This window comes from Cupressus sempervirens, chromosome 3 (genome assembly GCF_028749045.1).
Source record: "Cupressus sempervirens isolate cs-2001-9-10 chromosome 3, ASM2874904v1, whole genome shotgun sequence".
NCBI lineage: Eukaryota > Viridiplantae > Streptophyta > Pinopsida > Cupressales > Cupressaceae > Cupressus > Cupressus sempervirens.
This window is the reverse complement of record NC_143120.1, coordinates 321178487-321203114: the sequence shown is the minus strand read 5'-3', so window position 1 is coordinate 321203114 and position 24628 is coordinate 321178487. Positions and strand designations below refer to the sequence as shown.

General features: G+C 35.4%; 3 protein-coding genes across 3 annotated transcripts in view; 1 reads left to right on the top strand and 2 right to left on the bottom strand.

The window, feature by feature from the left end:
- The window catches only part of LOC149566287 (Nop53 protein), a 106539-nt gene that overhangs the window by 52317 nt on the left and 29594 nt on the right, over positions 1-24628 (top strand). The window contains exons 8-10 of the mRNA XM_089819695.1: positions 8928-9047; positions 9185-9307; positions 9594-9660. Coding sequence (XP_089675821.1) covers positions 8928-9047; positions 9185-9307; positions 9594-9660 — 310 coding nt within the window. The remainder of the gene's footprint in view (positions 1-8927; positions 9048-9184; positions 9308-9593; positions 9661-24628) is intronic.
- Positions 20484-21812, bottom strand: LOC149566289 (uncharacterized). The gene is made up of 2 exons (XM_089819694.1): positions 21390-21812; positions 20484-21255 (listed from the first exon to the last, which is right to left on the bottom strand). Exons 1-2 carry the CDS (start codon positions 21739-21741, stop codon positions 20675-20677), a joined length of 933 nt encoding a protein of 310 aa, XP_089675820.1. The 5' UTR covers positions 21742-21812; the 3' UTR covers positions 20484-20674.
- LOC149566288 (uncharacterized) lies at positions 22045-24157 on the bottom strand. Its single transcript, XM_089819693.1, has 4 exons — positions 23961-24157; positions 23115-23769; positions 22743-22975; positions 22045-22627 (listed from the first exon to the last, which is right to left on the bottom strand). The coding sequence occupies exons 2-4, from the start codon at positions 23735-23737 to the stop codon at positions 22455-22457; spliced, it is 1029 nt and encodes a 342-aa protein (XP_089675819.1). The 5' UTR covers positions 23738-23769; positions 23961-24157; the 3' UTR covers positions 22045-22454.

The following is a 24628-nucleotide window of genomic DNA, read 5'->3' as shown; positions in this document are numbered from 1 at the left end:
TTTTTTTTTTTTTTCCAATAATGATCCGTAGAGGATTCGTGTATATATATATATATATATATATATATATATACACACACACACAAAAAAAAAAAAAAAAAAAAGTAGGAGAAATTATTTCATAGTATGAATCTATGATTCTAGTATGCATCTATGAATCTAGTATACTTGATAATTGATCTATTTTCATGATTATAAAGAAAATCGGAACATTCACATTCATGATTTTATGTTTTTGTGCCTTGTATTGCCACGGATTCGTGTTGGATCCTCAGGATTTGTGCTTGGATCCTTGAGGATCCGGGCAGGATCCTTGATTCTGCTTGTGGATCTGTCAGGATTCTTGGGCCATGGATCCTGACAGATCCATAGGCAGGATCGTCGACCGTGCCTGGATCCCCACGGATCCATGTACGGATTTTTCATATTTACTTTCAATTAAATTATATAACTATGTCATAACATGTCATGCTTTTTCATACAGGAAATGGTCATAGTTGCTTCATCAACAATGTTGCCTCCTAAGATTATAGGACAACCATACGAGGTTATATGATATGCAATTGTTATATATATATGTTAAAAATATACATTTAGAAATAAGTACATGCATTTTTTAGTATTTTAAAATCTATTTTCAATAACTTTTCGGGGTCTGGGTAAATGTATTTATAAAGTTTCCGTTAAGCTCCATTTGCTGGTCTTCTTGTCAGTCACCAAAACAACTGGTTTCAGCAAGTTAAAATGTCTATGACTCCAAACACCTTGTGCGAAAGAAGTCCAAAAGATCAAATAATAGAGAAGAGGCTCTATATGTAACAATTACATAGCTGATTAATCGTCAAACGGTTGATATCTCCAGAATTGGTGAAGGGTCTCAAGCCACAAAGAAGATGTAAGCCAAACCTGACTCTGATACCATGTTGTTTTTATGAGGATAGCTTGCAGATGTAATTGCATTGCCTGTAAGGTATACATATTTTCCAATTGCAGCCACATCTTATATTTATAAGAGAGTGAGTCAAGAATAGACATGTCACCTAATGGGATATGTTTGTTCATTTACATAATCAAAATCATATAAGATCTCTAATATATATATATATATATATACTTATAGCTTCTTGTAATTTATCCGAGTGAAGCTACAAAACATCAACATAAAATATATAGAGAAATTTGCATATATACATTACATGGATGAAGCATGGCATTCAAACATCATAGAAACTTTAACATTCAACATTTTAATAGTCAATACTCAATATGCATTCATAATTCATTGTCAATAGACCTAGGCTTACTTGGTGCATGTGGTTTGCAGGCTATTGTGTGCATCCGGAGGGATTAGTCTTGCTCTAGCTCACCCCTTCCTAGAGACCAACTTGGTTGTACTAAGACCAAGGTAAGGTGGGTTTGGTGATGGGCTGCCTCACAGGGATACGCTTGGCGCTTAAATATTAAAAAAGCTAAAATAAAAAACTAAATTGAAACACACCCAAGAACATAGTTTGGAATTCATTGTCAATAACAAGAAGAACAATAACCTGCCTTCCAAATTGAAATATGCCACTATCATTTAAGTTTGATATAAATTATCAGTGTGCACATTATAGTGTTACAATTGCTTTGAAAGGTAATCATTCACACAGTAGTCTTAGTACATGAAATAAAATTCCTATGAAATACCAACATGGAATACTTTGGAAACTGTGTTGGAGTTGACAGTTGCATGTTTGAAACTGACTAGAAAAAGGCCTGCTACAAATAGTGTGTATGTCTCCCAATGCTCTTTTATCTCTAGGCCACATTCACCAATGATCTAAATTGGGGTTACATCCTTGAAAATGCTCCTCCAGCTCATTGTAAGTGGTCTGATATTAATATGAGCAGGTCATCTATACAGTTCTGATCATGATATAGGTTTGTTATGGTAAGATGACACCTTGATGCAACCTCCAATATTCACCAAACCTTCTAAAAGAACCCAAATCAACCTAGAACCAACCAAAAATTGATGAGTTGCCACAAAATGCCATAAAGATTCAACTCCCAGGTCTGTAATGCAGTTTACACTTTTCAGCCTTTAACAACAACTTCCAAACAGTCTGCTATATGATTTTGAGCATGTAGCATGACTGTATAGTATAACTCTTTTGTAACTATTTTTTCCCATTGCTAGAAAAGAGTCATATTGGTATGCTCTTATTCAATAGTTGAATGTTTTCTTTCTTTGCATAGTAGTGACTCTTAACTATGCAGTTGTATGTTTGCTCATTGTTATGAAACAGTTATATTTGTATACTCTTATTCTAGAGTTGTATGTTTTCCTTCTTTGCATAGTAGTGACACGTTGGTTCATTTTACAACTAACTTGCTTGTTCCATTGTTATATGCAGTGCAAAAGAATCCATTATGAATATATTTTTTCTTAATTTAAGGGAGTTTTTTTGAGATAGTTAACTAGTCAGGGACGTATGGCAATCCCAGGGATGGCAGTGGATGTCCCAAATGCCCCCTAACTGTCCCAAGGATGATCGCATGTCCCTAGTAGATAGGGCTGGGAACTCTATTCTAATCCTAAGGGAAGTGATGGCAACAAATAGTACTCTTGTGGACAAATTCGTCAATTTTCTGAGCTTCGCTTTGCCAAGTTATACTACAACTACATGTGCACTGGTGCAATCTTCAAATGTTATGTTGAAAGATTTTTAAACCACCACATACACCTTTATAAAGAATAATGCATGTGAATGATAGAAGTTAAACATATGCATGAAATGGGTTCTTGTTAACTTTGCATAATGATTTAGAATCACTAAAACGTCAAAAGTATTAACCAAAGGAATTCATCAATACACCATCATATTCTCCATTGCAATCACAACACTTTAACTAAACTAAACTTAATCTAATGAGGGAATTTAAGAGAAAAAGCAAGCACAAAGACACATCAAGTATTCACCAAACATCAATGAAAACTCTATTATCTTAGTAGTACATAGCAACAATCTTCGAAAATCCTCCGAGCTTATCCATGGTCGAGACCTAACATTGAAGGAACCTTAATGTCATCATATGATCTTCTAGCAATCTTAGCATACACAAGACTTTATTCAAGAGAGAATAAGATATTTCGGTATTTTGTTCTACTGTTTGGTGGGTCGTAAAATACACATGAACAAAAATTGGCTCTAGAGGGAGGGCTTGAATATGAAATCTAGAGTATCTCAAGTCATTACGAAGAAGACGTATCATCAAAGGTAGAAGTTATTTGAAGAGCACCCTCCATCCTCTCGCCATCGACAAAAACTAGTGCTGGAGGGAAGGATGAACAAAGTGCATTCATGGAATTATCAAGAAGAATGAGCTTTCAAGTATATCCGAGATAGGAGATTTCTTTAAAGGCAAAATTCCAAAAATGTGAAAATTTAAAAAATTGAAAAGAGTAAAAAATCAAAAAACTTGAAAAAAGAAGAAAAGATTCCTAAATGGATAGGAAGATTGATATTGTCTCAATTTGGTTTGATTTGAACAAACGATTGCATGCATGTGATTTATCTCATTTTGCATCATCAGGACAATGAAGGATACATGGTACCATAGAGCATGAAGAGATGCATTGTTTGGTGTTCCTTTTGAGGGTAGGCTTGGCATTACAAGGAAGGATTTCTTTTTCACTTGTTTGAGGCCGTGGTGATTGTCAACTCAGAAGAAGACTTCCTTGAGCTCAAAGAAGATATCAATAGGAAACCAAGAAGTGGATATGGAGGAAATACTTGGTGTACTCATAGCCTTTCACATTCAAAATTTACTTGCCCATCTTGTCAAGATAGCATTGACTTGATCAAGTTCAAAATAGGTTGGTATGAGGAGATATCTGTGTGGGATGGCAAGGATTTCTTCCAGAATCCAAGTTGGATATCCAAGAAGGTGGTGATCATCACTCAAGTTGGGAACTAGAGATTAAAGAAAGAAATCAGTAACATCAAGGAAGAATGGATGAGTATAATGACAACAATAATCAAGAGGAAGAACTCTCACACATCACTTCATAAGAAGGTGTTTTGGAAATAAAATCAAGGACACAATCAATTTCATCAAGGGAAGAGGAGACATACAAGACAAAGATCAACATAATGAAGAACTAGAAGAAAATCACCTCAAGTTTGAGAGGTGGTCCTCGGTGAGCTTCCCCTCCTGCTACAAAGTTGAATTCTTAAGGATGACTTGCAGGTAATTTCACATACCCTTGAAAGGGAAGGTAGTCAAGTGAACAGGTTGAACGAAGATTTACAAGTTACCATAGATGAATCAAGGTGTAGGGAGCAAGTTGACAAAACCATCAAAGATATTGCAAACCTTTGGAGGGGTGCTAAACAATATCATGAAGGAAGTTGATTCATTGCCAAATGTATTTCAAGATGATCAAGTTACTACAAGTGACATGGTTCATCATCAACTTCGACCCCCCAAAACATTACCACTTGATATTGAATTTGATGATGAATTCTTGAAGATGTTGGATGATCTTCCTTTCAGTTGTGAGGATGCTATGCTTGATGGGATTCTACATAGAGAATTGCAAGATGTTCCTAAATAGAAATCTACGTGCAACACCATAGGTGAGTATGATGAGGAACAATTTGGGTTGATGTCACAATTGGATATTGCATTTGAACAACTTGGGAGGATTTTATGAGGTTGTTACTATGAGCTACTGAGCTAATAGAGTTTTCATTGAAGCTTGGTGAGTACTTGATGTGTCTTGGTGCTTGCTTGTTCTCTTAAATTCCCTCATTTAGATTAAGTTTAGTTTAGTTAGGTGTTGTGATTGTAATGGAGAATATGATGGTGTATTGATGAATTCCTTTTGTTCATACTTTTGACATTTTAGTGATTCTAAATCGTTGTGTAAAGTTAGCTTGAACCCATTTCATGCATATTTTTAACTTCTATCATTCATAGACACTGTTCTTTATGATGGTGTATGTAGTGGTTTGAAAATCTTTTGGTATAACCCTCGAAGATTGCACCAGTTCATGTGTAGTTGTAGTATAACTTGACGAAGCTAAGCTCGGTAAATGGAGGAGTTTGTTCACCAAAGTACTATTTGTTGCCATCACTTCCTTTAGGATTAAAATAGAGTTCCTAAACCCTATCCCATTTCATTTCTGCATACTTTGTGAAAATCCGAAAAAGTTCTTCATTGCAAAACCTTTAGATAGTTCTCATATCTAGTATGGCTTGAAATGAATTTGAGAAAACATATGTAAGGCCCCTTGTAATCATCAACAAATCACATCAATCATCGAGCTTATACATAGTCAAGACTTGACTTTGAAGGAACCTTGAAGTCATCGTACGATCTTCTAGCAATCTTAGCATACACGAGACTTTATTCAAGAGAGGATAAGATATTTTGGTATTTTCTTCTACTGTTTGGTGGGTCATAAAACACACATTAACAGTACATACAATCAATCATGCAAGTATCTAAGGAATAAAAAAAAAAGTATTCAACAACAGTGCAACTATCCAAATGGTAAAGAAAGAATCTGCATTAAAGTCGAACAACTTTAGGGCACCTTGTTATGGTGGCAAGTAGGGAGAACAACTAGTAGGGCACTGTATTGCACTCTAAAAGGTAGAGAACAACTAAGGGCACCCTATTGCAATGTCCTTTTAAATCCTATGTTAAGGGATTGTTGACGAACCCAAAGTCCCCAGCCATGTAAAAATGGAGTGGGATAACATGGTTGGCGAAAAATAATTTTAAACCACCTTAAAATGCCTTCGTATTTCATGTGTTATATTTAGGGAGAAGAATTAGTAGAGCACCCTATTGCACCTTGAAAAGTAGAGAACGACTAAGGGTACCCTACTGCAATGTCCTTTTAAAACCTATGTCGACGGTTTGTTAGCAAATCCAAAGATCTCCAACCATCTAAGAATGGAGTGGGATTGCACGGTGGGAGAAAAAATAATTTTAATCCACCTGACAATGCCTTTATATTTCATGCCTTGTATGTCTAACTACAACCTACTTGACCTAGTCAGTTTTCTCCATTAATTTAATTCTTGTTCATGGCATGTTAAAAAGGGTTCGATAAATATTCATAGATCAACTTGGACCAAGTTTCTTGTTTCCTTGTGCACATATGTTGCATCTATTGTGACTTGCATTGTATTGTTACAGACAACCTTTGCAATGACATCTTTGATCGCTAGAAATATAAACTTTGTATCTTTATGGTGCTCAAAACTTAGTGATTAAACACTACAAATATTTGCCCAAAAAACCTTGGGAGAAAACACTAAAAAATCTTGTGGTTAAGAAATATACCTACCATAAAGATCTAAGGGCCCTTTAACACATATAATCATGCTATTAATCAGTTTGTCTACCCATTGATGATAATGTTGCATCACTATCAGACTTGTATGGCCCTCATTTCGTTGATAAACATGTTCATATTGGAAGAGTTCCTATCCAAGATAGTGGTCCTATATTTTGTCTCCCTTGGTAGCAAATATAAAGGTCTTTGCTTTTGTCACCTTACAGATGGGCTCCTTAAACTATCGAGAATGAGCAACATGGAGTAAAATGCCATTATAGAAGCAAATGAGTAATCAGTTTCATCTTTTGCCTCATCTCTAGCCTATAGATTGAACAATATTGGCAATGGGTTGGGAGTTTGAGCTAAACCTATGACTTTATGTTTCTTATTAGGCTGTATTGAACTCAATGTAAAAAGAACTTAGGGCTTTTGAGAAGTAGCACATGTACAATATGGGAGCAAACCACTAAAAGTTCAATTATTTCTACCTCTTGGTGAAGGGAGAGACTTCCACATACACCAAACCCTAGTGTTGTGAAGAAGATGTGTGTTTGCTCATGTATTGCTGCCATGGCATTCAAGACTACATAAATGACATTCCATGGATGACTCCCTGGAGGCTAGATTTGGTAGCTTTGTTTGAACCTATCTTTGAAACAAATTGCTATAAAGGGTGCTTCTTAACATAGTGAGAAAAGTCTTTGATCAACTTAGAAAGGAAAGTAAAATTAACAATATTCCCATTTAAACTTCTTTGGATGCTTGCTCTTCACCCCACTCCCATTCCCATCTATATTTCTATTGTAATTTTATTTATTCCCGAGGTGGACTTCGTTGCTACTTTTGCTACAAGAACTCATAATATTATTACTAGAAACTAAACTGAATGTTTAACTTTACTACATGAACTTATGACAAGGATTTACCTTTTGTTTTTCAAATTAGATAGCATACAAAGCACAAAAGTATATGATAGAGAAAGTTGCAATCCTTGTTTCTTGTTTGATTGATTAGCCCAAAATTGAAAACGAGCTTTTCAAACAAAGATTTACCTTTTTCTATTTCTACTATAAGTCACATGAAATGCAATTGTTTGATTAGCTGAATAGTAAAAATCAATTAGTACTTAAAACGAGGGTTTCTAGATTCGCCATGACTCGCCCAGAGTCAACGAGTCTCGAGTTGGGTAACCCTTGACTAGTCATAGGGACCTAGACTCACCCGAGTTTGGGAAGTGAGTTCGAATCTGGGAAGTGACTTGCTGAGTAATGGTGAGTCGCCAAGTTAGAGACAATATTTATAATTTTATTTATCTAAATTTGCTATTTCTTTCAGCTACAATTTGCACTTGCACTTATCTGATCAATTTATGTTTATGTATGTGATCAAAGTAGCTCATATTTGAGGATGTTATTGTTTCTTTTAGCATTATTTTAATAATAGGTGCACGGAACAAGTTTTAAATCTTTAAAAATATCTAAATTTCTTGGGTTTTTCCTTGGCTATGTTTTGCTGAGTTTTTGCATTCTCTTTTTGCTGAGTCACGAGTTGAGTCAGCCTTGCAGAGTCTAGGAGCTGTGCTTAAAACAAAGATTTTCCTTTTGTTTTTCATATTGAAGGGTATACACAGTGTAGAAGTAGAGAGGACATCAAAGTTGCAATTTTTGTTTGAGCAACAAAAATAAAAGACAGTTTTTTTTGTAATTACAATTATCACCACCACTTTTTGTACTTCGATCTACATGCCACATAAATAGAGGATGCATAGAAGTCAGATCTTTTCTATAAGCTATTTGATCTAAAATTTAATGTTCAATGTCTATGGTTGAAAAGCAGAATGGGACAAAATCAGCAATTTGTGTTATGCTAAAAATACTTTGAACTTCAAGATAAAATAAAAAGATCCCTAGAATGTGGATAGAAGACCTAGCTATTTTATTGATTTAGGATTAGGATCTACTTTTTCAATAAATATTTAAGTGTCTCTTTTGAATGATTGACGGATGCTTGGGTGTTTCCTTGGCTGTCTTAGGGACAGCAAGGTCTCCATGTATGCCTTTGAAGAGGTGGCCATTGCTAGGAGCATCCTCTACGATGGGGACCTTCTTTGTGACTGTCATCCCTGCATCTGTTAGGATGGTAGGGGCATATGTTGTACCATTACCAGCATCCCTGTGCTGTACCCAGTTTAGGATTCCACTCCCTGAGATGTGTCCTTGTGAAACTATGTATTTATTTCTGTAGATTAGTTTGTTTTAGGTAGAAGATAAAATGCTGTTTGGATTCATTACATCTCATGTTGCTCTTCAAAATCATGTCTTGTTATTTCTGGAATATTGCACATTTATGGGTATCTCCATTTTATTGTGATTCTATTTAACTCCGTAGCAATGATTTTTTTTGGAGTATTCTTTATAGCAATCCAATGTAGTTATAAAGTACAGCTCTGGGCATCTGGCCATGACTTGTGATTATTTTTGTAATATCCAGTCACCCTCTTGTCTGATTGATCATCTTAGTTTTTCAAATGTGACACGGACTGGAAGAAGTGCAAAAAAAATATTAAAGTTGATGCTTTTGATGCAGACCTCTGAAAATCAGGAAACTGACTCAGGCAGAACTGAATCGGAAAGCTAGGCGACAGGAACAATTGAAGATTGAGGCAGCAAAGAAGAAACTTGCAAAATTTAAGAAGGACGTTGAATGGTACGTATGGACTGGAAGTTGTTTCATTTGCTGGTGTAAGTGAGGAATGTACTTATTTCAGTGCTCCTTAATTGGATCAGTTGCACACTACTCAAGTATTTATCATCTTTTTCTCAGAATAACCCTACTTTTTGTAGCCTACCCAACATAATTAAAGAGATAGAAAAGGAGGATGAAGAGAGAGAAAGGAGGAAGCTCCGACGTGCTGTGGCTAAACAAGAACAACTAGCCAGTGGCCCACCTCGGTTGGGAAGACAAAAGTAGGATATTATGTACTTTCTGCTGTTCTTTGTTGAATGATTTGATGTGAATTTGAGACTTCTACAGAAGCTGTTCTTCTGACTTGTTTTATTTGGTGCTTACTGTTCTTTGTTTAACGATTTGATGTGAAATTGAGAGTATTGCTGAAGCATTACTTTTGACTTGTTTTATTTAGTAGCTAATGGTGCATACATGTTTTATTGGTGTTGATGGTCAATGCCTTCAAATATTGTTTAGTTCATGTAATCGTGATCACAGTGTGTATAATCTTTTGTACTGTCACAGATTTGAACCAGCACCAATGCAAGTGCTTTTATCTGAAGAAGTTACAGGTTCTCTTCGGAAATTGAAGGTCAGAACTTGTTTTAATTCTGCTTCTAGATTGCTTTTTTCGGGATTCTGGGTCTTTTTGGGCCATGAGATGTTGAAGCTGTTCATGTTTCTGTTTCTCATTTTGACTCTTTTATAACATTATCAGTCAAACTAATTAATGTAACATTCTTGATGAGTGTTTGGAAGTTTTACTTGGAGATATCTTTAAACAATCCACCGTGACATATTTACTACAATTTGTAAAGCTTGCAAGTTTCTTCAGAATGATAGAACTTATAGGTGGGTGTGAGTGTCCTTTTGTAGACACATCTTAATTTGGCAGTTGAGGAAATTTATAGTTGTCTGGCCCCATTTGAAATGTTTAAAGAAGAAAATAGAAAGTATAATAATGCTCACAAATGACCCAAAGAAATATCAATACGATGGGAACACATGTTAGATACAATACAAAACAAAGACAAAAGGGCTTTAGTGGAAAAAGAGGGCAAATCCTCTAGTGAATAAAATGAAAAGGGAGGAGGAAGAACCATGATGTTGTTAAATTTGTAGTTACATTTAGATTGATATGATCATGAGTTTTATTATTGATATATATATATATATATATATATATATATATATATATATATATATAGTACATATGGTTAGTTATATTATTTTATACTAACTAATGATGTTTAAAACTTGGGAGACATGTCTCCTTCTCTCATACTTATATGCGATTCAGATCTGCATTTGAAACATATCAATTACATGGTCATATTATTACATTTGCAGAAACGATCTATGTTACTTAACATGGTATCGGAGCCAAACTGCAAATGTATAAACAATTAATAAAAGGTTGAATATATTAAGACATATTTGGTACCCTAATTTCTAAATAGTTGGAGCAGAAACTATGTTATATGTTCTAGTTTGGTAATGGCAGAGAAAACACAAGAGTTTAGGCAAATGAGGGCATTCGTGACAAAAAAAAAAGTCAATAGGATACATCAAGAGGAGAATTAATAATCCCAGTCATCATTGAAAATCTAAGAGAGACTATAATTTAGAAGGAAATACAATTATTTCAGGGAAGATCAACACGATTAAAGGAGCAATAATATTGCATGACAAAATCAAAATAGCTATAAGAATTATCTGGCATCCACTTAATATCAAGTGCCAAGGAAACTGCCACATAAAGATCCTTATCATGACAACTGTACACATGTTGCCAACTAAGAATTACGTTTAGGCTAAATCCAAAATATCTCTGCAGTCAGGATTAATCTTTGTAGTGATTAGAAGGAATGTGGCAACCATTGTAACATCTAGTCATAGAAGGTCAGACTTGTCGATCAAATTGGAGAACATGTTCCTTATAAACATAATCCATGCCGATACTATCAAAGCGGAATACTGGAATAATCACGCATGCCAAGACTGAGGCCATATGTATTTGACACAGTGGCACCATCTGTTGAAAGGAATTGAAGAAAACAAATTAAACAGAAAAATAATGGAACAAATCATATTTTAAACAGTGACTTTAAAGGAAGCATGTCGTAAACCAACGTGTATTATAGGATAGAGGGGATTCAAATTGATGACATCGTGGAGACCATTCACAACCCCATTTGTGTTGGGCTCTGTGACGCAAGGAACCTGCAGATTATTGTTGAGGATAATAATCCCACTAGACAAAAAAAAAAAAAAAAAAAAACTAGAAATGATGACACCATTATCGACAGTGGACACTATATCAAATAAGAATTGATCTGTAAATTTTGTAGCGAGCATTCAAATTATGTTGTAGAACTTGCTGAGAGAGGAAGAAACAAAAAAAAAATCTCTTTGGGGATAAAGAAATATATATCCAGTCCAACATACAAGTAAGAGAATGATGGTTTAAATTCAGTCAACAATCATTATTTTTATCTTATTTTCATTCGGGATATGAGAAATTATCATTAGGCATCAATCAAGAACAATGAGTACTTACTTACCTGCACAGTCAACATATACTTATCCACTGCGGATTCTTCACAGTTTGAACAGTCAGAAAAGCTACATATGTATGAGATGAAATGATCTAAACAAGAAGAGAATAATAGAAGTAAATAATATAGTTGCCTCCAAGAGATAACACACAAGAATTCTCAATATTGAAATCAAATATGAGATTTTGAATTAGCTTAGAGCCAATCCATTTGGGTAAGGAGAGTTTGGAAACGAATGATGATTTAAATCAAAGGTTCTAATTTTATCGCAGAAGCAATTGGTCTTAGACATCATGCGGCTACCAAATGGTATTGAGAATATTAAGTGTCTAAAGAAAATCATTAAAGCCAAACTATGATTATGGTCCTTGTTATTAGTCACAAGGGAAATAGAGATATTCTTATTCTCATTGAAAGTAAAGCAAATAACTGGTTTATATCATGAGGCACAAAATATGTATGTTAACATTTCATTCTGGATGTTGGGCGACTACTGGTTGATAACCATTGTAAGTGCTACTTTTGGAGAATCACAATGAGGATAATCCTTCAATCTATGAAGTATAAATTTCACTCCAAAGAAAAAGACAATACTACATTGTACCCAGAATCATCCATGCTAGTATGATCAGGGAAAGACTGATATTTGTTGACACTCAGCAGTGTTCCAGAAACGACCTATGTTACTTAACATGGTATCAGAGCTTCATCCATCACAGATGATTATATTATTATTACAAGAATACATGATCAGATCAATACAGATTTTTCAGATCAATATAGATTTTTCAGAGTTGGATATACTCTTGAAATCTTTCCACATCAGATCACCACTCATATCGACAAACAAAACATATAAAGTTGCAGAGAAAATGAAGAAACAAGAGTTTGTGTGTGAGGTTTGTTGATAGTGAAGATTTTAAAATATCAAAAGACACAGAGATGGTACCTTTTTTATAAGGAAATCTGAAGTGTACAGATGAGGTACAAAAGTAAAGATAAAGAAAGGTGTGATAATTCTATTTTGCAGCATGGTAAAACTGGTTTTCTATTCTGATGCATTAGGGATGTTGTTGAGCGATAACATACGAGACTATTAAATAAAGGAATGACAAGGGGCTCTTTTATCGAGAGGAGCAGACTGCGATAGAATTTTGTTCCAAGATCAAGTGACCTTGTGACAGTAGTTCGAGAGTGAGTAATTAGAGGATCTACTTTAGTTGACATTAGAAGATCTTGGATACTTTGTTTCAGAGGGACTCTAACAAGTTACCTTGGATGTATCAATCAATGGATTGAGATCTTAAAAGAGGGAGTTTGCTTGTGTCCAACATTGCAACCATTTTGCACAATAGTGTTTTGATGGCCATTTTTATTAGGAACTCTCCCACAATATATCCTTGACTTACAAGAGCGTCTATTTCTAAGCCCATGGGCATGACCACTGCTTGTGATGTTACTGATGTTTTGATTATTTTCAGTCTTCAATCTCTTCTAAGGACAATAAATAGAAGACTTTGGGAGGAAGCCATTGGGTCACTAACTACACGCTTCATGATTTCTTTCAAGGCATTTGCTTACTAGGTCATCAAAATCATCAAGACCACTAATGAGAAGAGAAAGACTTGCATTTGTGTGGATTGTAATAAACTAAAAGGTTCATCAACTTTATAAACAATTGACTTTAGTAAATTAGGAGGTTCTAGAAAGAAGTTTGCCATATTTGATGTGATGCAAAATTGTTCAATGATATATAAGTGAAAATTTTACATTGTGGGGGGAATAATAGTCAATGTTCCATTCCCACTTTTAGAGGGGAGATGTTCCATTCTCAAATAATCTAAGAAGAAAGTTCTAAATCTTCATGTACAGATAAGTATTCTTATTTTTGACATTTATCTCTCTTATTTATAATTTCTATACATACTATAAAGGTTATTTTCCTTGATCTTTTCCTTTATGTTTGAGGATGTTCTTACAGGAAAAGAAAGTTGGTACTTTACATATGCTACCTAATATTGCACAGACTCAATCTAATGATAGTAGCTCCAAAGACTCTGATGATCAGGATGGATAAAAAGAGGCTCTTGAAACAAACATCTTTGATGATTGAGATTATGCATTTCTTCTACATTAAGAGGGAATATGACACTTCTTCAAAGGCAACGCAAGAGCTTAGAAGATTGATACTCGGAGGGAGTCTAAAAATACATTTGGATGATTGCATGTTGATGGGCCTACTCCTATGTATATCATGAGTAAGTATTGACTTATCACTAGAAAATCCAAAGATTGATATCAGATTCAGAGTGAGTTTGATAGGTATCCTTGGGTGAAGAAAGTTTTTTTGAGGAAGTAGCTAGAGGACTTGATTTCCCAGGATCAATGTTCAGAGGGAGAAAATTTGAGATGCAATCCTTCATAGATGATATTTTTTCTCTGAGGTGAAGTTCGAAGAGAAATCCTTCGCGATGTGCTCTTCTCTATGAGAGAGAAGTATGAGGTGAAAACCCTTTGTTCCACCCTCTAGTAGTAGCTATGGTGGGTCCACCCTCTAACTTGGTTCATGGTGGATATCATGCGAGTTACTACATGATGCTGTTGTAATTATGTCATGAAAGATGACGGTCTTTTATTGATGTATATATTTAGAGGGGAGTTATTGAAAGGTGACGATCTTGTCAATAACTGGACCTGTTATCATAACAAACTACATTAATTTGTTGTCTTGGTGTGCTGGAAGTTATGATAACGAATAGAAGGTAACTATTGTAAGGTGACGATCTTATCAATAGATGACCAACCTTTTAATACCAGAAAGTATTGAAAGTTATTGGTGTCATTGTTATAGGCCGGTTTCTACTGGACACATTGATATCCATCATGATTATAGGCTAGATTTTTTCGGACATCATGAAAATTATTGGTGTCATGTCATTGTTATAGGCCGGATTCTGCCAGACACATTGATATCCATCATGATTATAGGCCGGATTTTGCCAGACAACATGAAAATTATTGGTGTCATTGTTATAGGCCGGATTTTGCTATCCATCATGATTATAGGCCGGATTTTGCCGAACATCATGAAAATTATTGGTGTCATTGTTATAGGCCAGATTCTACTGGACACATTGTATCCATCATGATTATAGGCCCAATTTTGCTGGACATCATGAAAATTATCGGTGTCATTGTTATTAGGCCGGATTTTGTTGGACACATTGATATCCATCATGGTTATTTAGCCGGATCTTGCCAAACACTATAAAAATTATTGGTGTCATTGCTATTAGGTCGGGTTTTGCAGGACACCATGAAAATTGTTATGGTTCTTCGAGCCGGATATTGTCAGACACCATAACTTAAATCTTTTATAGACCACACTTAAGGTGATATTCAAAATTATATTAAAGTTATATTAATTGCTTAATTTCCCTCCTTGCTAAAAGGAAAAGTGTTGAGAAATTTAGTCTCATTATGAATTGTAGCAAATTCCTTATATAATATATGTGTGTGTTGATGGAGTTATGTTGATATCCTTAAATATATCATTCTAGGAATATCATTCTTAGATGATATCTCTTCATATACTCAAGAACATAATATGTTCATATCAATCATTCAAGTAACTAAGAGGGAGTGTTAAGTTTGTAGTTACATTTAGATTGATATGATCATGAGTTTCATTATTGATAATATAAATATTTATTTATATATATTATATATTACATATGTTATATATATATATATATATATTGTACATATGGTTAGTTATATTATTTTATATTAACTAATGATGTTTAAAACTTGGGAGACATATCTCTTCAAAAGACATGTCTCCTTCTCTCATACTTATATGAGATCCAGATCTGCATTTGAAACATATCAATTACATGGTCATATTATTACATTTGTAGAAATGATCTATGTTACTTAACAGATGTGCCATGCAGAAGAAGAGCATCAATGTGAGTAACATAAATCCTTAAGTGTCTTTATTTCCAAGCTGTCTTGATACCAACACAGAGTTTGAGAATGGTCATTGAGGAGAATCGATAGCTAAATTGGGCTAGGTTTGAACTTTGATGAGATCTCACAAAACACGAGATTTTCATGAGACAGTGCCCTAATACTGAATATAAATATATGTAGCAACAGATTAAACCTTTGAGATAGATTAACAATGTAAAATACTACTTATCGAAGAAGCCCCTTCATTGCATATCTATAGAAACACATATTTGTACAAGGATAATCACCCTCTTTATAAAGATCTCCATCTAATAATACAGTGAAAAGGTAATCCTAATGAAGGCTTGCTCATTACTTGATACAATTAATTAAACATTTACCCAATATAACTAAGGGGTGTACCATATGTTGGAATCTCCATCCACCTAAATACATTATAATATCATATATTTATGTACATAATAGAGGTAGTTGATCTCATGTAGTAGCCCTAACTCATTCCCTAGTATTCAAGGCCAAAGAATTGTAGTAAGTTGGTATTGTGAGAGGGCTATTGTTTGAATGATAAAGTGTCATAACTATTAGATTGACAACTTTTATGTAGGGATGCTCTATTGTAGAAGAATGTAAGGGAGATCAATGCCTAATGTAAGAAAGCCAATCCACCCCAAATTTGTAGAACCCAAATACGATATCAGACTTCACACGTATTTGTACAATGATAATTACCTTCTTTATAAAGACCTCCATCTAATAATACAATGAAAAGGTAATCCTAATGAAGGCTAACGCATTACTTGATATAATTAATTACATATATACCTAATATATCTAAGGTGTGTGTTGCACACACTGGCATCTCCATCCACCTAAACACATTATAATATCATATATTTATGTATATAATAAAGGTAGTTGATTTCATGTAGTAGCCCCAACCCATTCCCCAACATTGCAGGAGGGCTCTTTTTTGAACGATAAAATGTCATAACCTTTAGATTGAGAGCTTTTTATGTGGGGATGCCTATTGTAGAAGAATGCAAGGGAGATCATGCCTAATTGATTTTTATTTGCTCGTTTGCAAATTACATGTGTTGGATGAACCCAAGAGGCAGTTGATGTCACACACATATCCAACATTTATGGCAAAAGATTGTTGTAAATGGGGGAAAATTTGTTACTGTGAGTTTACTATGGAAATTTGCTAGACATTTTCAAATTATATAGTCGCAACCACTAGAGTAAGAGCTTTGATGTTGGAATGCCCAAGTCATATTAGAATGCAAGGAAGAGCAATGTCTAATCAATTTGTGCTTGCCTGTATGTGAATTCAAAGTGTTCAAGGGTGGTTAATGCTTCCAACAATGGTGATAGGCTAACAAAAATTAGTAATCAATCTTGGTCGGAAATCACCTAAGAAGGAGGGGTCTGTGCTTGAGCTTGGAAAACTTTTGAGGAAAAAATGCCAAGCATTTCTAATTAGAAATGTGGAGGGAAAGTGTTCACTAGAATATTTGTAAAGACAATAGTGCCTCCTAGGGGTTTTGTAGGAGATTACACAATGAAGAGAAAATGCTCCTTAGATTCTATCTCTTGGAGAGAACAAAGGTAGCTTAGTGTTTGACTTTGGATTATCTCATCTTGAAGTTGATGGGAACACAACTACAAATGGCTGAGGGGTATCCCCTCAAACTCTGATGGGAAGACTAACACATGTTGAAGATATGCAGCTAGCTATTGACAACTCATGAAGAAAACTAAGCATAAAAAGGTAGTTTGGGCTTGAGAGGAATTAGAGGGAAGATTCAAGTGACTTGGATGTACTAATGTTAAATCTCTTCTTTGATGGATTGATTAAGCACCTATTTGTTGTGAGTGTTGACTTGGTGGTCAGAACCTCCTTGGAGATTGGTGTCGTGGATCCAGGTAAGTCTCGGCATTTGTATTGGACATTAAAAATTTGAGCTTTTGGTGGAACGACAAATGCTAGCTACAATCGGTAAAAGAAAGCAACCATGCTAAACTTCACTAGCAGTTTTGACCAAAGTTAGAGGCCATGAGGAGTATGTAAGTGTATTGCATGATGGCCATAATGAGGTTCTTAGAAATACCATTGTCCACCAACTTTTGGAACAGTAGGCCCACAAATTTGAGTGAAAGGTCTTCTTAAAGTCAACAAAGCAGCTAAAGACTTTCAAAGATTGATGAAAAGTCTACTTAATGATATCTTAGAGTGTGAAGATGTGAATAATAGTTAGGGATTTTCTCTTGAGCCCAACTATCCTCTAGCTCTCAAGGTGCTGTTAGAATTTTTTAAATATGTCCAATCATGACTGTTTTGTTATTTGAGTTGGGGCAATTCCCAGATTTGTGAATATGGTGGACAATATATATTCTAATCATGTTGCGGGGAATCCAAAAAACTACGGCATTGAGAAACTGTTAAACTGGGGAATCAAGTGAGACAACACCATGCTTGATAAATTCTAAAATGAAGGTCCTTACAATCAGCTGCTTTGCTAGAGAAAAGTTTTAAAATAGCTCCCTAAACATGCCCCATAGATTGAGGGACAAGAGATTGTATGAGGGAAAAGGGAAGGGGAGTCTTGTGGTATGCTGGTTAGGGATGTTATAAAGACATTTAGGATAGGAAACCGAAGTCAACAACGTGATGGTGGAGGAGTTCCTTGGAAGGAGAGTAAAATGAAATAATAATTTGAACTGCTGGTTACTAAGGTTGCAAATTTGTAAGAACAAATACTATCTCTTCTGAAAATGATAAATGTTTCATAGTTATGCAGAAGGATGCATTTGCTAGGAATTGAAACCATAGTTGAAAATATCATTACATCTTATGTAAAGTTTCTACAAATTCTGTTATTAATCAGACTTAGATTATACCTTCTAGTTTTATGCTTGCTGCAGATGATCTTCAATATACAGACTTGAGTGAATTGAGAAATATAATTCTGGAAATGTTTTTATTTTCTGCAGTCGTCTTAGGGTAGTATTGATCAAGGAGCAGACTTATTATTTTTGTGTGTCCTTAAACTTCAACCACACCCTATATAAATACATCAACCAAAGGGCAAGTCCCTCTAAGGGACATAACCCTTCCTAGGTCGGCCCACTTTGCATTCTCATAATCGGTGATCCAAGAAGATAATTGTTTGTACACAAACTTAACTAAGATAAGTTAACACTTAAACACAATTATCTCAAGGAGCCGCTGATCATGTCTAGACAAGGAGCAATAGGCCTTCATAAGGCATTTCATGCAAGATAATAGTTGTTCGATCTACACAATCAGATCAGTATGGTGATCAAAGTTACATATTTAACACTCCCTCTTAACTTGATAATCATATTGAGAGATAACATATCTAGCATCATCACTTATGATGAATAAGCATAGATTGATACTTTGTTTCTATCTGAATCTTGTAAGCATGTGGTATCTTTGAACACATGATACTAGGTCATATTACTATACCTATGATATGACTTATCATTGATACTAGTTATAACAATCTTTCAAAGCATACAATATACAGGATAAAATCCAAAAAATGATTAAATTCTTCATTTATCCAAGTTGTGACTCATAAGCATTAGCGGTCCTATATCACAACATGATCCCGAGTTTGAGAACTACCAGAACACATGATAAAATCTAGAGAATAATTAAATTCTTCATTTATCCAATTTGTGACTCATAGAAAAAAATGCCTACATCACAATGTGATCTTGAACTCATCTATATCTGACAGTAGATCTCTACTATACATCACATTATCTAAGAGATCATCATCTCTCATAATGTCTTTTATACAAGTGTTCATTATCTTGGAGATCGTTACCTCTCAAATAATGAATACAAATGGTGGAGCCCATAACAGTCAATAGCTTGACAGTAAATTTTTTTATTAATAATTTAAACAATACAAAATTTTATAATTCAATCATACCAAGTTTTTTCCTGAAGTGATCTATCTTCACTTTAGAGAGAGGTTTGGTGAGAATATTTGCTGTCTGATCTGTAGTGCAAATGTATTCTAATTTTACATTATTCCTGTCTACCATATCTCTTACATAATGGTAAGGAATTTCGATATGCTTGGGCCTGTCATGGAAAATTGGATTCACCAAAAGCTTGATGGAACTTTGATTATCACAATGAATAATCCTAGGATTCATGGCTTGGCCAAATAATCCCACAAGTAACTTTCTAAGCCAAACTGCTTCCCGAGAGGCCATCGCTGCTGCAATGTATTTGGCTTCTGTGAAAATTTGTGCTACTGAAGACTGTTTTCTGCACATCCAACAAATCATTGCTGATCCTAAATTGAAACAACATCTTGAAGTACTTCTTCTATCCTTCACACTTCCACCCCAATTTGAGTAAGTGAATCCATGTAAATCCAAGTCATCTTTTTCATATTTGAGCCCAAGGTTAAGAGTGCCTTGTAAGTATCTCATAATGTGTTTTACTGCAACTAGGTGAATCTCCTTTGGCTCACACATAAACTGACTTAAGGCGTTAACAACATAGCATATATCAGGTCTTGTATTTACCAAGTACTAAAGAAACGTGAATCGGAATCGGATCGGAATCGGCAAGGCCGAATCGAATCGTGAATCGGCAATGAATCGGCAATGAATCGGCGATGAATCGGCAAATTTGAAAAAACCCTTTAAATTTAAAGATTTTAACAATTTAAAACTTATTTCATGCACCCTTTATTGAATATAACTTAAGCACACTATAACATCATCAAATAGAAGTTAAAACTTAACATACATAAACATGAAACATAAAATCCATCACATACGTAACTATGTTATCTAAGATTCTAAAATGTAAATTGTAGGCTAGCTGAAGTAAATAGAAATCAAATGATCATAATGATTTAAATCATAGAATGTATGTAAGATGATCCATAAGACATCAAATCATAAATTTATGTAAGAATCTAAGATGAAGATCCATGAAAGTTTGAAACTTTGAAACATATGTCTATCAATGATTCAGTATCAATATCTGTAAACAAAATATAAAAACAAGGCTCCAGCTCAAGCCTCAGGCTCATAGTCATCATCATCCTCAACATCATCCTCAAGCTCGGCTACAGCCTCAGCCTCAGCCTCTGAGTATCCAGTCTGCCTAGTAGCAAGGCGTCTAATGTAGGTCCTAGAAGACTGTCGAGCCATATCTCCCGCATATAAGATGGGCTCACGAATGTCGCTAGGGCCTGTGTCTGTGCGTGCACGTGTGCGTCTACCAATGCCTGAAGAACGTGCTCTAGCTGCCTCAGCCTCTATATCCACCTGGTCAATCCACGCACGGTCTTCCTCAGTGAAGACTGGATCTACAACCTCTGTGAGCCACTCTGATTCTGGATCAATCTCCTCCAGAATGATCGGAGAGGAGTCAGTGCCCAAAATCTGTCTGATCCTAAGACGGAGGTTGTAATGAACGAAGACAAGATCATTCAACCTCTGCACTGTCAACCTGTTTCTCCTCTTCGAGTGGATGTGCTCGAACATGGACCAACTGCGCTCACATCCAGAAGCGCTGCTTGGCTGACTCAGAATACGAATGGCAATTTTTTGAAGTTTTGGGGTTGTGGCCCCAAACATTTGCCACCATCTATCTGAAATAAGGGAAAATAAAAATAATTAGTCTCATTTACAAATTACAAATTACAAGTTAACTCTAAAATTACACAATCAACTTTAAGTTTAGAATCTAGATTCATGAACATTGAATATATTATTTAATTTTTACCTGGCTGTATTGTTTCCCGAGCATCTATGGCTACCCTGCTAGAGAAAAGTGGCCCTTCTTTATTATTGAACTTATCAAGCTCAATAATTGCAGCACTGCTATCCTCATCAGTACTCAACCTCTGGATCACTGTATATAATCCGGTGAGAACCTCCTCATCCGCCTTGAAGTCAGGACGAAAACGAAATGCCGAATTCAAAAAGTAAGCTGCTGCATGGATGGGTCTGTGGAGTTGATTCTGCCATCTCCTATCAATGATGTCCCAAATAGGGGCATACTTCTCCTGCACTCCTGCATACTGAGCTCTAATGGCCTCCTTGGCCCTATCCATGCCCTCATATATGTAGCCCATAGAGGGCTTCTCCCCATCAGCAGTTCGTAGGAGAGATACAAGAGGCTTAGTGGCCTACATATAAAGTAAAACAAAAATTTGAGTCAAAACTTAAACATAGAATAATTCAATAATATAAGGTAAAACTAAATCATTAAACAATTAGCATAGTAAACTGTAAAATATTAAATGTTAAATTGCAATAAAATTACCTTAAATATTTCTCTAGCAGGTTTCCAAAAACCATCATCATCAAATATGCAATCCACCACATCTATCCCTGCAGTGGTCGTAGCATAGGAAGATGAAATCCACTACCGCCCAACAAACATGCTCCTCAAATCATCCCTTGATGTCAACAAGGACTGCAAGGTGATGAAATTCGAGGCAAACCTCGTGATCCTTGGACGAGCTAACTCTTTGTCTCCTGTGTACTTCCTCATTGTGCTAAGGACAAATGAATGATTATAAATAAACTTACATATGTTTTTTGCCCTTTCCACACATGACTTGACCCACTCAAGTTTGCCAATTTCCTCCAACATGAGGTCAAGGCAGTGTGCTGCACAAGGGGACCAAAATATGGTGGGGTGCCTCTCCATCAAAAGTTTGCCTACAACAATTTTAAGATAATTAGAAATTCAAATTTCAAACATGTTAGAACTTAGGAAACTTAGAAATTCTAAGTTAGAATTAGAAAAAGTTCAAAATTCAAATAAATTTATTTTCAAAACTTAAAAAGTTAAAAGTTTACCTGCAGCAACATAACTTGCTGCATTATCCGTCACCACTTGCACCGCATGTTGTTCCCCCACCTCTGCTATAACTTCCTCAATAACCTCACATAAGTATGTGGCGTTTTTTACATGAGCAGAAGCATCAATGGATTTGAGGAACATGGTATATCCTACAAGTAACAAAACAACGAATTATAATTACTATTAGCAATCAACAAATCAAAATTTGAAATAGTCAATCACGATTCAAAATTATGTATGTAGGAAAGTAGAATGATCAATCACCTCCACAGGATACAAGAAAATTGAGGAGTGTTCTTCCCCTCCTATCTGTCCAACCATCAGTCATGATGGTGCAACCCTTTTCGATCCACTCCTTTCGGTTGTCCTCAAGCTCATGCCTCATATCCTCAACCATTTCCTCCAGGAGGTATCCACTCAACTCAGCCTCAGTTGGGGCTTTAAACCCCGGACCACAAATGGTAACTGCATCTATCATGTTCTGCCAATAAGGAGTCCTGTCACAAATAGATAATGATATTGATTAGAAATTTAGATGTCAAAAACTAAAATCATAAAACAAGTAGATATAATTAAAGTTTTACTTTTACTTTTAACTTTAACTTTGAAGATAACAAAGAAAAAAGAATCAATTACCTGGCTGCAATAAATGGAATGTTGCAAAAGTACCAGAATTTGCAAATCTCTTTTCTGGTAGCATCATGAATCTCCTTGTTCAAACCCATGCCCTCAAGCGTGGGTTGGGAGCCAGGAGTAGTGCGGGGCACAAAGTAACTATCCATTCTGCTTTTCCGCACTCTAGGCCGCAATAGGTTGGTGTTGGACTCTGTCTCAGTATGAGACCGACTACCACTAACACTCACATGAGCACTAGCACTAGGATGAAAAGGAGGCCTAGAAGAACCCTCCCCAACACAACCTACGGATGTGGAAGCTGATGCAGATGCACTTGCAGATGTAGATGCGGTTGCGGATGTGGGAGCACGGGAGCCAATACCTCTTAACCCTTCAAGTTGCATTTTCTTAGTCAACTTGTCTTGTTCAATTTTTTCTAATGCCACTAAATAAGAGCGTTTTGCCTCAACGGTTTGTTGAGTGCAAACTGTGACATCATGGCCAGGTATGCCAGCAATGTGGTATTTCAATCTATAGATACCTCCCGAATTTATTTTTTCTTTGCAAAATATACATTTTGTTTGATATTTGGTTCTCCCAGGAAACTCTTCATTATATTTCCAGCATTCATCTTTTTTACCCATTGTGGAAATTGGAAAATGAAAGCAAAGGGCTGCTGCAATAAAAAAATTCATGTAAAAAATCAAAGTTTGCAACTAATAAGCAAAAACTACAAAACAACAAACCCTAGTTTGCAATTTAGTAAAACTAAAAATAAAAAACATTCAAGATTTGCAAATGAACACTAAAAAAATTTAACAAAAAATGCATACTACACTAACATGCAAAAAAAAAACCAACACTTACCTCTTGCAAATGAGTTGAGGAGTGTTGATATTGACTCCTTAATGCTCCCAATGCAATTTATGGCCTCCCCAAATGGACTTCTGATCTCTTTGGTGCTCTTCCTTCTTGCCGGTTGGAAACCTATGGATTCTCTTTTCTCTTCTTCTCTCTCACTCTTCCTCTCTTCTACTCATACTAAGCAAATAGAAGGCTCTTTAGGGTTATAACAAAGAGTAAAGTCAACTTAGAAAGCAAATAAAACATGTGTTTTTTTTTTAAAATTGAACTTTCTATCCTTGCTGCTGCGGCCGATTTCTGGAGATTCACGATGGCGATTTTGGCGATTTTTGCTATGAATCGCCGATTTTGGCGATTCAGGCGATTCACAAGAAAAAATCGCCACCAGCGATTTCCGATTCCAAAAAAATCGGGAGCCATGAATCTTATCGCGATTTCGGCGATTTCATGGCGATTTTTGGAACTATGCCAAGTACATAAGGGACCCAATCATCTGTCGGTAGAGAGTAGAATCTATGGAAGGTGTTCTGTTGCTACTTTCTTAAATTTATGTAGATTAGTCTCCATTGGAGAGGACATAGATCCATAGTTCCAAATTTCAAATTGCTTCAAAATATCTAATGTATACTCTCTTTGATTAAGTATGATGCTGTCAGAATTCTGCCATATTT